This window comes from Planococcus citri, chromosome 1, assembly GCF_950023065.1.
Source record: "Planococcus citri chromosome 1, ihPlaCitr1.1, whole genome shotgun sequence".
Taxonomy (NCBI): Eukaryota; Metazoa; Arthropoda; class Insecta; order Hemiptera; family Pseudococcidae; genus Planococcus; species Planococcus citri.
The window spans coordinates 40,438,646-40,457,686 of NC_088677.1; the positions used below are offsets into that span (position 1 = coordinate 40,438,646).

Here is a 19,041-nt window from a genome sequence, read left to right on the forward strand (position 1 = left end):
CCAGGCAACTGACCAATCAGAGCCTTCACCCCCGGAGAAACACGTGGTCTACGCGATTCAGGATTGGTTGATTTTTTTGCTTCACTTTTTCCTGTACAACATTTTAAATGTAAGTGTCCGATCCAGTTTAATATCCATCTCTATTTTTCAAACAAAAAAAAAACTTTCTTTGGGGTACCTACCTACCTACTCGATATTTCTTTGCATCTTATTTGCACCCTGTATAATAGGAGGCAGAAACTTTCAACAATCGACATGGACTCCCACCCTGGTCCCTGAGTGAGTGAGTGAGTGAGTGAGTGAGTGAGTGAGTGAGTGATAGGGTTTCTGAACCACCAAAATTTTACTGTTCAAAAATTATTAAACCAATCGCTTACCTATTCCTTTCCTTCTCACAGTTATTTCAGTGAAATACATGTAAATCAAAAATTGTAAAAATTGTTTAAAAGTGAAGTAAATCAATTAAGAATGTAATTTTTGAATAAAAAACACACAAGTATTCTTGTTTTTTAGTACCTACTTACCTATGCTCAGAAAACGGTACCGCTAGTAAAGAAATATTACCCAACGAATTCTAAAGGCTTAGACTGTAATTATAGGTACCAAAACCAGAAGACTACGAAAAAAATATAGCCTAAATACCAGCGGACATGCGGATCGCATCTTTTGAGTATCGAAAAACGCATTCTCAAAAATCAAAAAAAAGATCTTACTTATATCCTGACATTTCCAATTTTTGTAATTTAATCGAAAAATGCATGATCATGTTTCATTCATGAAGTAGGTAGGTATGTACATGTACAGGGTGCCCAGAAATATCGAGTACCCCTAAAAAAGTTTTCTACTAAAATACACAGTGAATGATAATAATGATAGCACATGATTGGTTGTTGGACTGGAGAGATAACATTCCACCAATCATATGCGTTTATTTCACGTTGCCAACCTATATTTTTAATGAAAAACTTTCTTAGGGGTACTCGATATTTCTGGGCATCCTGTACTATGTACCTATTAAATTTTAAAATTTTATTAAATCGATTTTTCGTTTGAAAATCAAAGTTCTTCTAAATTCGTTAATTCAATCAAGGTAAGTATTTATTTACCTTGAATTCAATCTTAGAATCACCTCTCAAATCAGTCATTGAGTACTGGTACTTACTTGAACAATCGTGAAAAATCGTATTATCACCTTAAACACAAGATATGATAAACTGAACCTAAGATGATGAATTTATTTGTATTATTCCATGAAAGGAGGTAAATAGGTTACAATTCTTAAATACATCAATTACATTATTGTAAGAGCGATCCAGTTCATAAATTCCGAAAGCCTTGTATAAATACCAGGTAGAGAAGCTCTCGCACAACCAATTCCGGTAGACACAATCCCTACCACCACCATTTTTACTCCTCTTCTAACCATTAATGGACCACCGCTATCCGCCTGTAACAAAATCAAAAAATTGAAGGCAAGTACATATGTATTATAGGAATGGAAAATTAAGTATGTGAAGTATTTCTCTGAGCTTTCTTTTCTAGTTTTTGAAAAAAATGCATTTTAAGATTTTGTTTTTATGTCACGCGCAAAAATTTCCTCACGAAAGTACAAAAATTAAAGCTTCAGCGAACGTGAATAATTATTAAAGGTACATATGAGGACCTGATCTTAAAAATATAGTCTTAGTCAGTTCAAAGTAATTTTTCAGGAGAGAAAAAAATTTCTCACTGATAATGTCAAAAAAATTGGCATGAATTTTCATTAAAATTTTATTGCTTGGTCAATGGTCATGCAAAAATATTGCAAAAAGCAGATAGAAAAATAACGAATGCTTTTATTTAAATAAAAAGTGTCTAATGTCGTAAATTCAACAAATTTCACTGTTATTTTGCGTAACTTGGGTGGTTCAATGTTCAAAAGCCTTGTCAAACGTTTGTGTGTTGTTCCCGCGTGGCAACGAATTCCTCCCGTGGTACTGCCGTGGGAGAGAATACTATTTCGACGCGCTAAAGATACTTTGCAACTTCAATCGCCTTGAGGCACGGGTTAAAATTATTTTTGAGACTTGAAACTTTCAGGATACCTATTGTTATTTCATCAAAAAGAACATTTTTAGGGGCTCCCGCAGGCCAGGCGATTTTCAAGATTTCTTCCCTCAGATAACAGCCTTAATCGTTGTACGATTTTTGATTTTCTTCCACCAATTTTCCTAAGAAAGGAATATGATCTTTCATAGCCGATTGCAAGAATGCTAAGCATTTTTGGAAAAACGCAGTCACACCATCATGACGGCCTAAAATAGACAAAATCCAACAACATGAGAAAAAATAAATTCGAAAAAAAGTGTCTACGGCTATTTTCAAGATCAGATCCTCTTATTATCTACTTATATGCTCGTTTATTTGTCACATTTTTGCTGCAGTTCGTGTTTCCTTATTGATCGTCGTGTCGCGGAAATGACCCGCACCTTTTTACGTTTCATTTTCTTTATCGGCAATGCCAAATGAGGTGAAATTAATCATGACGTAACATTATACATAAATGTATGCTACATATAAAATAATCCAGCGAGGATTGTGACGTTTCATATCATTGTAGGTATACTTATGCAGTCGTATGGTACCTAAACCTATATACATATCTGCTTCAATTTTCTACTGCGAAGTGTTAGGCGAACTAAAACATGGAAATTTTCTCACCCAACATGTATCTTTTCCTCCTTTTTCGTATCCAGCACACATTTGTGACTTTCGTAAATACAGTGTTTTATTTTGAGAGTTATACCATCGTTGACACTCATCATTTTGAAGAATAGGAAGTTGAACTTTATGTAGAATTACAGGCATTTTACCTAGGTACGAAAAAAACAACATAAATAGGTACCTATAATTACCCATCTGATTCTTTGTAAAATAATCACCTTTACTGAAATCTTCATTCGTGGCTCCCCAACCCGCTGCAATGCCATTTGTGCGAGAAAAATTCAAAAATTCAGATTTTCCATCCACTGGAAAACAGGCAGGATCTGCGTTTAACCAAGAAATATCTCGGTCCATTTCTAATAATGCGATGTCATTTTCCAGTTTATTACAAGCGTATCCAAAATGAATCTTAATTTTTGATATTAATATATTTTGTACGCCATTTTCTCTAGATCCATTTCGGTTTATTACAACACTATATTTTTCTTTGGAATAGAAAGAAGAAGTATCGCTTTAAAAAATATAAGGAATTATTTTATTTCTTAATGCATATACTTACCTAATTAAGTTATGTAGGTAAGTATTTATACTTGTATATTATCAATATTTCTTATTATAGGTAGGTTTTTTTTTTGTTAAGCAGCAATAAAAACACATTTAAGATGAGCATATTCATGTTACAAAAATCAATACTATTTTTAGCATTATTAGTCCAGTCATTAAAGAAATTTTTACAGGAAAAATGAATATCAAACAGATCTTTCGCAGATATTGTTCACAGTGGTCCCCTCAACAACATACTAAAAGTCCCCGCCCGTACGGGGTCCGGAACCCCCTTAAAGGGGGGTGGGACCTCCCCCAATTTCAGTTTTTCACCATTTTCTCCCCCGCATTGCATTTTAGCGAAAAATATGTAATACATAAAAGAATCTACGTCAAATTTCCGATCTAATGACGTATCAACTTTCCTTGTAGGTTCAAGGGGGATGGAACCACAACCATTTAAAAAAGGGGGGTTTCCTGAAAAATACATAATGGATATAGGCGCCTATGGGGGGTGAAATGGTCCCCGAAAGCGTTCGAGTTGATATTAGCATGGAAGGTGGATACCATTGAGAAACTTCCGCGTGAAAAATTTCAGATCCACACCCCCTCCCGTTTTTGGGGGACCCCCCTTTTTTGACACTTCAATAACACTTTTCTCAGCCCCATTTTAACCGATTTTGAAAATTTTTCAGTATGTTATGCATATCCTTATTAGGTATCCCCACAAAAATTTTCAACCCCTTCCCCTCATATTTGCCCCTCAAAATGGCGTTTTTTAAATTTTTTTTATGCCTATTAAGAATCAAGATTGCAAGGTACAATTTTAGAAACACGTTTTTTGGATGTATTTTTGACCCCCAAACATCATGTACTTTTTTCGAAATTTTTGCTTTGGTGCGCCGCGCTGAAAAGTTAAAAAAATGTGTCTTAACTGGTTGGGAGGGGGGGGGGTGAAATGAGAATTTTGGGAAACATGAATATCAATGAGTAGGGTGTCGTTTTCTTATGATTCGATACCGCTGATCACGAATATGACGTCAGATTTTGTTTAACACTCACACAGCCCCTCCGGAACCCTCAACCCCTACCTCAATTTTTGATATTTTAAAAATAAACTTACTTTGATGATTTTGGTGTCGTATTCTTACGATTCGATACTGCTGAGTACGAATGTGACGTCAGATTTTGTTTAACACCCACACAGCCCCTCCGAAGCACTCAGCCCCCTCCTGAATTTCCACTATTTTTGAAGTTAAGCTACTTTAACAACATATGGAATATGACGTACTGTCTAAAAAAAACTTGATGGAATTGGTTGTAGTTTATAAATAAATGGGTAATTCTCAAGAAAAGGTCAGTTTTGATATGCATAATTTTGAAAAACAAAAATCATTTTTTTTCAAGTGGGAATCATGACACATTATAATATTTATTCTCAAAAACATGGCGTGTGACAGGCAAGTCAAAGGACATTTCGATACTGTAATACACAGACGTGCTATGTCCTTTTCATAACAGTGGGACACTTACTTATGCAAATGATTCCCACTTGAAAAAAATGATTTTTGTTTTTCAAAATTATGCATATCAAAACTGACCTTTTCTTGAGAATTACCCATTTATTTATAAACTACAACCAATTCCATCAAGTTTTTTTTAGACAGTACGTCATATTCCATATGTTGTTAAAGTAGCTTAACTTCAAAAATAGTGGAAATTCAGGAGGGGGCTGAGGGCTTCGGAGGAGTTGTGTGAGTGTTAAAAAAAATCTGACGTCATATTCGTGATCAGCGGTATCGAATCATAAGAAAACGACACCCTACTCATTGATATTCATGTTTCCCAAAATTCTCATTTCACCCCCCCCCCTCCCAACCAGTTAAGACACATTTTTTTAACTTTTCAGCGCGGCGCACCAAAGCAAAAATTTCGAAAAAAGTACATGATGTTTGGGGGTCAAAAATACATCCAAAAAACGTGTTTCTAAAATTGTACCTTGCAATCTTGATTCTTAATAGGCATAAAAAAAATTTAAAAAACGCCATTTTGAGGGGCAAATATGAGGGGAAGGGGTTGAAAATTTTTGTGGGGATACCTAATAAGGATATGCATAACATACTGAAAAATTTTCAAAATCGGTTAAAATGGGGCTGAGAAAAGTGTTATTGAAGTGTCAAAAAAGGGGGGTCCCCCAAAAACGGGAGGGGGTGTGGATCTGAAATTTTTCACGCGGAAGTTTCTCAATGGTATCCACCTTCCATGCTAATATCAACTCGAACGCTTTCGGGGACCATTTCACCCCCCATAGGCGCCTATATCCATTATGTATTTTTCAGGAAACCCCCCTTTTTTAAATGGTTGTGGTTCCATCCCCCTTGAACCTACAAGGAAAGTTGATACGTCATTAGATCGGAAATTTGACGTAGATTCTTTTATGTATTACATATTTTTCGCTAAAATGCAATGCGGGGGAGAAAATGGTGAAAAACTGAAATTGGGGGAGGTCCCACCCCCCTTTAAGGGGGTTCCGGACCCCGTACGGGCGGGGACTTTTAGTATGTTGTTGAGGGGACCACTGTGAACAATATCTGCGAAAGATCTGTTTGATATTCATTTTTCCCGTAGATAGGACAAAATTGTTCTTTAATGACTGGACTATATTATGTATTCATAAAACAGAATTGAATTTTTTACCTGCAAAAGCAATGTGCAGCTGTGATGACCCATTTTTTATTCACAATCACTCCACCGCAAATATGACTCCCTCTGTGTTTGATTGAAACAATCCATGGAAATTCATTAGGAGCAGCTTTTGATCCTCCGACAATTCTACTATATTTTTCAAAATATTTCCCGCACGATGAATCGGAAACTAAGGAATAAATGGGTAGGTAAATGATTAATGTTTCTGATGAACAGACGAAAAAGTAAACACTAATTTACTATAATTATTAATGAAATTTAAAAAAAAAAGAAAAATCAACATCCGAAAATGAGATCATGTTTGAAATGTGGTCCTTCGACGGTTCTTCTTTTATGACCAGAAGGAGAGAAAAGAAGTCGTTTCAACTTACGAGTGTTCACACTGTTCACTTATAACTCGCACCAACTCATGCCTTAATTAAGCAGGTACCTACCTGACTTTCTATATTTCATTGTTTGAATTTACGCAAATGTACATATTTTGTATAAATAATTATCCTCATTCCTCACTGAAGACTGTTGAATTTTTAAATCGATTCTTTCATAAATTGAGCAAAATAAATGAATATATATGTAGTAGGTATAATTTCACGTTCAGATTCGAAAATGAATGACTTGTTGCAGAGTTGTAAATTTATTACGTTACTTATAATACCCCTTATCATAGGGAGACTTTTATCAAACAATATTAAACTTGAAGCAGATTTCTGGACTTGAACTGATTTTCTTTTCAATTCATATTTATTGCCATTGAATGCAAATTTTTTCCTCGCAAAGTTTCTATTCTGGATAAAAATTATCAAGGGAGTTGCTAACTTATTACCTACCTACTCATCAAGTTACAAAAAATACAGAACACATATTTGAGATGCAGACTGTTTGAGAGGATACCTACATAAATACCTAACATACAAATCTTCTGAACAACACGTTATCATACACAGACACTGAATGAAACAAAACACGAATTATTTCATGCGGTAGGTAGCTAGATGTAGGTACTTACAATTTGAATACAGTTCCGAATCATTAGCAATTGACGAAATTTCGCGGAAAAAAGCTAGAATTATAAACACACTTTGATAAGAAGACTTGACCACAGTACGCATGGTGAAAATACACACGGTGACGATTCCACGTTTTACGACATTTACCTACTTCAATTTCTGTATTTTTATAACCTAGATTAACAATTGAACCTTCATCATGACCTGAAAAAAATGACGATCACTTCTAATTGAACTAAAAAAAACGTTATCATTGGGTCAAGGATTTGTCTAGGCTATGAATATTACATTTATAAAATTACAATCTATTAAGTAGGTATTTATTATTGTTTTTTTGAACGAGATTATTTAATCCTATTTTGGTAGTTCAAGAATAATTTTCGAGCAATAAATTGGTTCAATAAATTTTACGTTTCTAAACAACCGGTGATATAAAAAATTTTAGTTCGAAATAAAATTACCTATTTTTTTCTTTTGATTTCAAACAAGTAGATGTCAAGACTGTTCGTCAGAAAAGTTTTAAAAAGGAAACAAATAATGAAAAAACTTCTTTTTTTAAACAATTGTACAACATTCAACAATAAATTTTTTACAAATTTTTTCTTAATACGTATAAATATAACAGTAAACAACACGTAAACGTATTAAAATTTGTACAGAAATCTATAGAAGACACACTTTATTTACTTATAAGTTAATTAATATAAATATCTAACTCCACATCGACGGATTTCATAATTAAAATGGTGTGAAATATGAAGGAACTTCATCGAAACGCAGTTCCTCAATAAATTCGAATGCTTAATCAATTTTTAAAAATAGGTATTACAAAAAAAAACTCAGTTTGTAGGTATACCACGTATTTTAAAACCTAATTTTATAATTTTTGCGTCAAAAATTCAATTTAATTGCACGAAGTACAGTGATCACAAAACCATAAACATTTAGACAGGTTTAAAATAGTGTTTAACATTTTTTATATTTATTCAACACACGTTTATTTTTTTTAACAGAAATAATTTTTATTAAATAAAAATGATCACAAAAAAATATATACCTATTCCACTTTTTATTTTTGGTATGTAGGTATTAATATTCGCAGTTACCTTACATGTAAAGTTAGGTTAAATCAATGCGTTTGTAAAACAAATTGAATATTTCAAATCGACAGCATAATAGACTAGTTAGTCCGAACGGATACAATAAATTTAACCTAACTTTAACATATACGTAGTACGTACCTATGGACTACCTATACATATAAAAATTCGACATTTAAATTTGGTAGCCATGAAATAGAAAAATCTAAATTCAAATTCCTAAATAAAACGAAGTGTATAATACAAAATGATAATTATACTCGTTTTTCCCCTATTCCAATTTATGAAGTGATCCAACTTAGGAAAATGTAAAGAGTAAACTTTCCAGTACTTTCCGTGCATCATTTTAAATAAACATATGTTTATGAGGACGTTAAGAGATACTACAAAAGTAATTATTAATTTCAGAAAATACTCGATGCTCCAATGTTTTTGAATTTTTTCATTTGATCACACTTTTTATTTTATGTAAATAGGAGTTATGTGGTTGTCAACGTTAATCAACTTTGATAAAATTTTAAATAACTAGGTAGGTAACGATTTTTTTTTTCAAATAATTTAATTTCATCCACTCGGTGTTCGTATACATCTGAAATAAAACATCCTGTAACATATTTTTGAGTATACAAAATACATGTATACCTATTTTTACTGATTGGATTTTCAAGTGAACGATTGGCCCTAGGATATTGCTTTATTATACACTACGTCTGTACGGTCTGTACATTAAAAATTGGTTAATTCGATCACAAATTTTTGTAAGACATAAAATTCATTTTTTTAAAACAATGCTAATCTATAATATAAGAACAATAGTATATTGAATAGAAAATTGTATGTTTTGGAGTACTCCGGTTGATGATAAAATTGACTTAGGTAATAAAAAATTGGGATGTTTGACTAGTTTTGTCTTTTACGTATTTATACTAGAATGTATTCACCATTTCAGTTAGAGATCTTTCTAAATCGTTGAAAAAAAAATCAATTTCATAAAAAATCAAAAGTTCAACACGAGCGTTTTCATTTCACAAACGAAAAAATACACGTTACGGGCATTCGGTCATAATTCTTGCTGGCCCGTCTATAGTATCTAGTAATCCAGCAACTAAACCTACACGAAAGTAGATACATTTGTTGATTCTAAGATTCGAAGGAGCGAACTTATTTAATCACGTAATGTACGTATCTCTTTCAGCCTAACACATAAACAAAATAAGCCATGTTCACATTTTATTCAAGTTCAAAATTGAAAGGGCTGTAAGACAGGAAACTTCTCGGCTTTTATACAAAACAGACAATGTTCATTATTTTGCTCAATGTTGAAATTTTCATGCTTTACAAAGCCACTGCTACTTTCAAACAGGAATAAAATGAAGTTACATTCGTTTGCCTGCAATATTGTTTCGAAAAAATAACCTTCAATGCGGAATAAAGTTTACTCCTTCAGATCTTCAAGTTGACAAATCTATTAACACTCGAGTAGTTTGGTTTGCTGCATTGCCAAATGCGCAAGATATGACATAGGAATTAAAATAGGAACGTTTCAAAGGGTCAAATCAAACGATCCGCAAAATGATACGAGAAAATAAACACTAAATAAAAATTACACACTTTGGTTTAAAATTATGTAAAAGTATACATGTAAAATTATTTTACGCATAGCGTCAAGACGGAACAAATTTTATCGAAATATTTCCAAAGTGAAAATATAAATTAAAATAAAATTACAATTTATGGCTAAAAAAAGCGCGGTAAACTTTGAATTACTTCGTTGTCCGGATGTTCCGCTATGCGTTGCTTTCACTAAATTGTCCTCTGATAATGGCGTAATCACGGTAACATTCAGCATAATCGTTGCTCCTGCCAATCCTCTTTCCGAAGCAACCACAAACATGTATTCGCCGTTATTCTCAACTTGCACCGAATTTATAGTCAATTCGGCTTTCTGGCAATGTTTCGTATTACTTTCCTGCGAAAAAAAAAACAAACACAAAATGTAAAATAGCTCCATCTATTCAGGAATTATGCAATATAAACATATAAAACTTAGGGCCGTATTCATAGACGTTACTTAGGGATCACTTGGCTACGTGGTGAATTTTAAAGCAACTTTTCCAGGCGTGATTGAGTTTTTGAAATTTTGTTTTTTATTAAATTGAGAGATTGGACTCCCGAAGTATTGATTCATCATTTTAAAAATATGAAATTTTTATTCGTTCGTGAGAAAGATTGAATCAAAATTCACCACTTAGCCAAGTGATCCTTAAGTAACGTCTATGAATTTGGTCCTTAGTCTAAGAATGGGACAGTATCTAAATCCGATAATCCGCCAGATTCATATCTCGAGTCTATATTCAACATTTCAATAGGTAGATCTAGGATTCTTTTAAAATAAAAATATGTGTCAAATTATTCTGATCAGAAAAACTTGCATAGGTAGATACGAATTCCACTGGTACATATGTATCATTAGGGATTAAGTATATATTTTTTTTTTTTGCACAAACTGAAACGAATCAATTTTTTCATAAATTACAATTGGAGGTCAGGTAATACTTAATACATACGAGTATTATTACGGTGCCTAAATGTACTGTTTAACATTTTCGCATAGGCTTGCTTAGGGATTAGGTATTGACTGAGTCATATGAAACACCCAAACCCAATAGATACAGTATAGGCAGTACGTAGAGGTACCTACTACGTAGGTACTATTCATCAACACTAATAACGTGATCTTGAAAGAAGTAACGCAGTAACGAAGTCTTTAGACAGGTACCTACCTACCTTACCAACACAAATTCGTCGAGTAATGTTTTTCAAGAACAATAGTTTTAAATAAATTTAAACGTCGCAACTTCAGATATGTTACGTCTAGTAACTTGTTAGACATTTTCGATGCAGTTTCCAGCGAGGATAACGATGCGGCCAAGTTTGTAAGAATTGCGCATTCGTGCTTTTCCTTATGAAACAAAGCACAGGTTAAAACATGATTGGAATTTAAACTTTTACACCGAACTTTAGCATCGTAAATTTTCGCAAGTTATTCTACCACCTAGCGGATAGTTCATAAGCGAAACCAACGAAGAAATAACTCAAGTTTTTTAAAATTACTTTCAGCTAGTACCTAGGTACCTAAAACATTCGGCATTTTCCCCGTATAAAAATATTTAAAATATAAATGCTCCAATCAGGCAGTTAGGTAAGTAACGAGTACTGTCCATCGTTAATTTTGAAAATAATAAAATATTATAATTTGGATTATTGGATTCAACATCTAATTGTGATGGATGAACAAAAACACGCGTTACTTAATAATAAAAGCCTAATTTAAAGGTTCTTTAAAAGAGCGCATTAAAATTTACGAACGTTGGTATGCACGAGTATCTCAAGTTAAATAATGATTACTAAGTAGCTATATAGTTTGCATCTTGAGATGCGCGAACAATGCATTTTTTTAAAATAACAAAGAAATGAGCCAAATTTAACGGAAAAAAGCTACTTGATGTTTCGCATAAAGCAAGATTCTTTGGCGAAAGGGGAAAAAATCGAAATGTAAAATACCATCATCGGCTTTCTTATTTACCACTTTACCAACATTTGCCAACAAAATTTTCGCTAACAGCTTCAATTTAGTTAGACATATTTCCAGTTTAAACCAAAGAAAGCTACCTCTTATATCCATACTTCGTAATGACTTTATAACATTTCTCGCACCGAATGTTCGAACATCATTCTTTTTAATGGCATACCATTAAGTTTAGGCGATTTAATTTCAAACGTATTTATTACGCAGCTTGGAAAAGAAACGTTATAAATTTTTACGCTTCTCTTAGCTCGGAAAAAATCGAGTATAACTTTTTCTTTTAGTTAAATCGTTTCAGATTTGAAAAATGAATATGCTGTAGCTCGATTTTTTTTTTTAGCTTCGAGGCTTCCTTCGCTAAAATTTGTCGAGATAAGAATAATATGTACCTTTATACGATCTTCGTATTGTCTTTACCAGCTCTATTGCCACAAATTTTCATGTTTTTAAAATTCAATATCAACTTGACATTCTTTATTCATTCGCTAAATGACTGCAGAAAAAACAATGTAAGTTAAATAAGTATTTTTTAACAAAAGGACATTACGCCGATTTTTTTAAAGAGAAATATTTTTTCACTTCACCCCTTCACCACAGCTAATTTATTTAGAAACGATGAAAAGAAAGATTAGAGAAACTCCACCACTGCACAAAACTCAAATTTTTGTTACGCAAAATTTGTCCAGATTTATACCTAATTTCGAGATTATTATCCAGCATACTTGGGTAGGTATGTATTTAGAAACTTACGAATTTAAAGGTGAATGCGTTTTTAGTGCGAAAACAATCGATAAAAGTCAAGTAGATAATATTTTTTCAAATTTACTAATCAAGTTTAGATAAAAGAACATTAGGTAAGGTTACCTACATCAAACTTCATTGGATGAACAAGAGGCAAATCCAATTTTCCAGCGAATTTCCCATATGCACAATTTCAGATTCGAAGTACATTTTCTGATTTTGGGTGGATTTTCAAACATGCTGATTAATTAAATCATTATTTTCATCAAACAAAAATGCTACCTAATTTTTAATCCAAAATGCGAAACTTGTTAAGTAGGTAAGTACCCGAGTAACGAAGTAGGTAATATCGAAAATGACGACACCAATCTACCATTGTTTAGACACCGATAGTTATTCTTAATATTCCCCGTGTGTAAAATCCCAGTTCAAGAGACGACAAAAGGAAAAAATCTATACCTAACAAAGCTTTGTTCTCAAAGAAAAGAAATCGCACTATTTAAACGCACCTCGGATAAATGGGAACCCTTTAGAGAAAAGACAAAAAAAAACTGTATGCTCAGCACATATCTAAGTACATACGAAGGTGGCGCTTTTACAGAGTTTTGCAAAAGTTAGCCTTTTCTGTATAGGTGAGTCTTACGTATCACGGTAAAACTTAAGGTAAAATTATTCTCGTCGTAATTCAAATAATGCATGGTACAGACACTTTTATTCTTGGATAAATTTCATTACAAAGTGTGAATAATTTATGCATTTTTATGAGCAAGAATGAAAATACACACACACACACACACTGTACAGTGTAAGTATAGGTATACACGCGCGAATAATGGATAAAGATCGAAAGCTCAATTTTAGCAGCTTTACTAGCGTTAACTTTTGAAATAAAGTGAAGTTTAACGAATTCATTATTTCAGCAAATATGTACATTGTACGTACGATATATTTTATGTATTAGTCTCCTTATCGACTGTACAAAAAGTTTTTCAACAAACGGCACAATGTTTTCAAGAAAAACTGGGGTAAATGCTAAATAGGTACCTACTACGTCATAGGTATAATAGGCAATGAACTAATGATAAACATTATAATTATGCTGGACTACACACAAGTCATAGATATTATATTACCTACTTATATACTCATCCACTTTGAAAAGAATAAGGTTAATCGAAAGTTATATATATTTAAAAATAATATGTAGTATAGGAACCTCATTTATTTTCTGTAAACTTTTCGCGTTGAGATTTTATCGTAAAATATGGTTAAAAAGTGTACCTATTTCAAGAAAGGAAAAGCTGTCGGTCAAAATCTGGTAGAACACGCCGACAAGTGACGTTTGAAAATACATACTACACGAAAAAATGAAATAAGATCGGATTATTTCCCAGGAGCAGTCGAAGTAATGGAATATCTTTCGTTTCAGTTGAGAAATGGAAATTCGAAATGACGCATCTTGATGACACGGTGGTATAGTAGAACCACCCTGCTGTGACCTGTTTCACATTTAATAATATTTGATCAGATTGAATTTTCAGTACCGAGGCAGAAGTTTGACCAACTGAGTTCAGAAAGTAATAGCCAGTCTGGTCCTAAGGGATTAAAATTGTTAGCTAGGACTTTTTCTCGTACTCCCCATTTTCTCGATTTCAATTTACAACCATCCATCGCGTCAAATGGTAATCTGTTTAAAATGCAAATTGACGGAAAATCCACCTGCAATATTTCACTTAGGTATAACGAAATATCTTTAATGTGCACAGTCATCATAGATATTCGACGTCGTTGAATTTAAATTTCTCTATTAAAACCAGACTTAGTTATCGAATCTCTTTTCAAACGGTGCACCATTTTCTCCTCCATGCATCGAGTAAATTTCAATATACTCGTAGGCAGGTACCTACTTAGTAACCATCCTCAGTTACATCTGAATGATCATATTTATAATTTTTTTCCTCGTTAAATCGATTTTTAAAACGAATCACATACGCGACGAGATTCTTGCAAAAATGCAAATTTTCAATCGTTAAATATTATTACGGTGGCACTCGAAAACTTCATCTCGTCCATTAAAAAAAAATCACTTGAAATCTATGAAATGATAATGCCAAATTATTCATACATCTACAAGTACTTGAAGGGAAGATTTCCTACTTTTTATTTTTAAACCATTCTTTGATTCTTACATAGGGATACCTTTGTGAGGGGAAAAATGCATTCATGAATAATTCACCGCTTGTAGATACCATTGCATGAAATAACTGTCGCATCCTCGAGTATAAGTACGTACTTGTGCTAAATGTTTACATATATTAGAAATAACATTTGATTTTTAACAAATCAGTTCGTCATTGTCATTATCATTAACGATTTTCTGAAACGATTTTAAAATCGAAAAAATTAGATATAGGTACATTACATATTCATTAAATGCGTAGGTAGGTAGCTATGCAGAACAAAATTATATGTATTTTGTATTGGAATCGAAATAGGTACCTGATATAGGTGTTAATTAATCAAAGAACTCAGATTTAGATCTGTTCGTCAAAAAGATCTAGAAATAGGTCAGCCTAAATTTAACGAAGTAAAACTCACAAATGGAAAATTTCGAGTAAGATTTCTACCGAGATACAGTTACTTGGATAAATATTAAGAGGCAAAATTTTGAAATTAACTTAACAAATCTTAGCTAGACGTAGGCACTAGGCAGGCAGGCAGACAGTTGGTTATCTACAAAAAGTTTGCAAGTTTAATTACAATTAGCAACATTTACGAATAGGTATCTCTACCCAACAATAAATGACAAAAATGTTGAAAGTCAGTGTTGAAAACGTTTTTACTTACGCCTTCATGTTTCGAATTATCAACGTGCGGACTTGGCTTCACTGCAAAGTGTAATTTGTATACCTACCTTCTTGAAAACCCAATGACAAAAGAATACGTACAAAGAAAATATGCGCAAAGAATTGCAAATAGAATGTAGATTGTAGATGTAGTTAATTCGAATGTAAAAAAAAAAACTTTTTAAATTTAAATGCTAATCAGTGTAAAAGTACAAAGTTTAAAATTTTACCAAACCTCTTCTTTAGGTACATTTGCAATTTAATGACTTGAAAATTTTCAAGCTTCAATTATCTCCGTGTAAATTTGCAAAAAAATATCATTATAACAAATAAGTTATGTCTTATTCAGCTTTTGTGAGTAAGTAGGTAGACTGGTAGAGGTACGACGGTACGTGGAGTATAATACATACTTTATTACCAACCTATATTGTATGAAGCACTAAAATCAGCTATTCGAAATTCTTTCTCAAATGTATTAAAATATTTCACAATTTTTTAGAATCTATTTTATTTGAAAAAGAAGCAACAGACCATCTAAAAATAATTAAGTTATACCCTCCGAGAAAAAGTATTCTTTTTTGAGTATGGTATGTAATATTTTCAAAACTTATATTGTATAGGTACTTATATCTACGTATTGACGACCAAAAAATGAAAAAAAAAAAAACTATGTACCAATTCACTATCTACATTCAGAAACGCCTAGAGAAATCAATCACGGCAAAAGTTATGCAATCGCGAGACTAATAAGAGTTTGATTAATTCCTCTCGAATGGAGATTCTTTAAATCGAAATACTAAAATGAAAAATAAAATACTCGTACTTTGAAACCGTAGATAAGTATAGGTATTTTCTAATACTATCAAAGTCAGAAAATTCATTTTTAAAATAGTGCCTACGCCATAATTTCTTTTCGTTTGCTCGGCTTAATTGATAATTTTAATTTTCCCCCCAACGAGGATTTTTTTTTTCGTTACCTACATCTTCGTTTCTTTGACGTTTAAAGGTGGGCGAGTTATAACATTAACAGAGAGAACTGACGAGTAGGTAGAAGGTAAGAAAAAAGATTGGTTTTCAGTAGATTGAAAATTCAGTTTAAAAAAACCAATTTTTCCGAGTAATAAGATTGGCCCTCATTTTAAATGCCGATTCGACGCTCGACAATCCATCACTTAGCGCCTAAAGTTGACATATTTACTACTTTGAAATAGATGTTCGCTTAGTTGCCGTTGTCGCTATTAGTACCACACCCTGACATGGTTATTGCTTAAACTGAAATTCTTTGAAAGAAATTGAGCTTGCGACTAGACGTTCTACCAAAAAGTGATACATCTTTTAAACAGATTCCCATAAGTAATTACTTTTTCTTTTGTTTCGGATGACAAAAATTATTAGATACCTACGTAAAATAAATAACATCTCACCAAGAAACTATAATTTGATTATGTCCACGCTGTGTAGTCGAAATTTCCTACTTGTTAATAAACGGTTCGAACATACGTACGTATGTAGTCTAAAGTAACTACACAACGTTTACTATAAATTTGTATCATTTAAGTGCTGTTAATATAGGTACGTAGGTCTAGGTACGTATGTAAAGTGTAAATATGGTTTGGGGTACCTACTTCATATAATAATGCATCTCTTCAGTGATTTTGGCAGTTAATATCAACAAATATTCAACACAAAAGCTTGTTTCCATATGTCTGTTAGATAATAATGGTTACCACGAATTAGGCGGGTGGATATTTAGCAAGTAATCAATTACAGTTCTTAGAAGAAGTAATTTAATATGAGCGAGTATCTCTTTCTATACTGTTTGTTATACCAACATTTAAGTATTTTTACAACTACATTTTTAACGATAAATAGGTGCCTACTTGGTCCAATATTTTTTGTTAAATCAATTTAGCGTAGCTTTCAAAAAAAATTTAAGCTGCTCAAGCAGAAAATTAGAGTCATACAAAATTTTTGAATTTTTTAAAATACCTAGGTATAGTCGAAAATAAATCAAATGATCGGATCCTGGAAAAGCATATTTCGATTGGGCAGCAATGCAATTTCGAGAAAAATTGTATGGCATGTACCTTATCAACATTTTAGAACTTTTTTTTGTGGAAAATTTGAGTTCCTAAAAAAAAACAACTATTTTCCTCACATTTGTCAATACTATGGGCTTCTAATGGGATTTTACTCGTAAATTAAATATGGTCACAAATAAGTCTCTCAATTAAAAACAAAAAAAATAATAACAAAATACAAATTTTTAATTTTGAGAATGAGAAACAAATCGAATCCTTGGCTTACTTATCCGCATTACATTGGCGCATTCTGCATAATTACTTAATATTGTAGCTTTTGTCATATAGGAGAGCAAACGTACTAAAACAAGTCGAACATTGGATTTTCGTAATTATTGAGCTGAAATTTGGCTCACTGAAAGAGCAATGTTTGAAAATAGATGAAAATTGGTTGACATACGGTAGTCAACTCTGAGGCCCCAGAACCAATTTACACGATTTTCAAGCCGATTTGCAGCTGCCGACGTTGATTGCGTTACGATACCTTTTGGAGCGATTTGATTGAGGTTTCTGGACAAACGTTTACTTTTGATGGAAGCCTCAGATCGGGTCGAAAACTGTGACAATCGATTCGGGGCGGGCGATCAACTTTAGAAAGCACAAGAAGTTTTGTTGATTTCCTTTTTTTTTGCTGCAAAAATTAACAATTTTGGAGTTTTCTTTATTTGAGCTTTCCAACAGGTACAAGTTCACTTTTCACCCCGCTACGTCAAATTTGCGATACACCCACCCTAATCGATTCAAAATGTCGAATTTATGGCAGGATTAAATTTTCAGCAATTGCTGTCAGCAATCAAAGTTTATCACATTACCTTCTGGACATCAGTTTGAAAATGAAGGAAAACTATTCAGGGTGTCGATTTTAGCATACGAGAAACAAATATCCAGATTTTAATTTCTGATTAACTTTTGTTTGTAGAAAATTGAAATACCTACCAATACCCTTACCAAGTAATAGACCATTTCTATCATTTTCAAAAATCTGTCAAAAGGTCAAAAAATCTACTTCAATAGCTCTCTAAATTTGGTCCTGAGGTGTGAATGACATCAATGACATGCTCTTTCAGTAAGACAAATGTCAGCTTAATTGGAGTTGACGGGTTGTAGACCTCTCTTGTAAGCATTTTTATTGATTAATGGATCTTTCGAAACTGTCGGAAATCGAGTACCTAGATGATCAAGATTCTACGTCCTTGCTGCATTAGGTACAGTACCTATATATGAATAATTCAAACAAATAATCTTACCGTTATGTTATGCGCGATCAATCCTTCGATAACTACTCCGGGTGATAGAGATTTCGATTCTCGTATCCAGAACGCTCTGGTAACAGGAGGATTTGCGCAAAACTCCAACGAAAATGTAACTCTTTGGTTAATTATGGCTGTAATAGTTTTATTGGCAGGATAAACAATAGGGCTTCCTGTAAATAATAATAGAAAAAAAATTATGAAGTATCAGAGACACTCAACAAACATTTTAATGGTCTTTTTTGTAATTGGCTAACACCGTAGAAAATACCTAAATTATGTAAAAAAATATATAAAATTCAGAATAGAACGAACGTAGCCTACTCGTATAATTCTGAGAACAGTTACGTCGTCGTCAGGTGATGTGACATGACATAGATTTTACACTCAACACTCACTCTTAGAAACAGAATATAATGAGAATTATAATATCATTTATAAATAGAGAACAATTTCCTTTGCGATTTTCCACTCAAAA

General features: G+C 32.7%; 2 protein-coding genes across 4 annotated transcripts in view; both read right to left on the minus strand.

Annotated features, from left to right (window-relative positions):
- Positions 1–1,221: 1,221 nt before the first annotated feature.
- On the minus strand, positions 1,222–7,146 carry LOC135831919 (clotting factor G beta subunit-like). 2 transcript variants are annotated; one of them, XM_065344779.1, is made up of 5 exons: positions 6,959–7,146; positions 5,944–6,121; positions 2,922–3,151; positions 2,701–2,852; positions 1,222–1,447 (listed from the first exon to the last, which is right to left on the minus strand). In XM_065344779.1, exons 1-5 carry the CDS (start codon positions 7,059–7,061, stop codon positions 1,292–1,294), a joined length of 819 nt encoding a protein of 272 aa, XP_065200851.1. In that variant the 5' UTR covers positions 7,062–7,146; the 3' UTR covers positions 1,222–1,291. The 2 variants fall into 2 exon arrangements, with proteins under 2 accessions (XP_065200851.1, XP_065200850.1); XM_065344778.1 differs by having other exon boundaries at positions 2,922–3,214.
- Positions 7,147–7,494: 348 nt separating this feature from the next.
- The window catches only part of tei (teiresias), a 128,853-nt gene continuing 117,306 nt past the window's right edge, over positions 7,495–19,041 (minus strand). For both annotated transcript variants that reach the window (XM_065344790.1, XM_065344789.1), the window contains exons 8-9: positions 18,561–18,736; positions 7,495–10,028 (exon numbers count right to left, since the gene is read on the minus strand). In XM_065344790.1, coding sequence (XP_065200862.1) covers positions 9,741–10,028; positions 18,561–18,736 — 464 coding nt within the window. In that variant the 3' untranslated portion in view covers positions 7,495–9,740. The remainder of the gene's footprint in view (positions 10,029–18,560; positions 18,737–19,041) is intronic.

Excerpts from the sequence above, each read along its gene's own strand:
- LOC135831919 (XM_065344778.1), bottom strand. The coding sequence starts at position 7,061 with ATGCGTACTGTGGTCAAGTCTTCTTATCAAAGTGTGTTTATAATTCTA. Across the intron at positions 6,122-6,958 it reads TTCGGAACTGTATTCAAATT|TTTCCGATTCATCGTGCGGG; the intron begins GTAAGTACCTAC and ends TTTATTCCTTAG. Across the intron at positions 3,215-5,943 it reads GCTGCACATTGCTTTTGCAG|CGATACTTCTTCTTTCTATT; the intron begins GTAAAAAATTCA and ends TATTTTTTAAAG.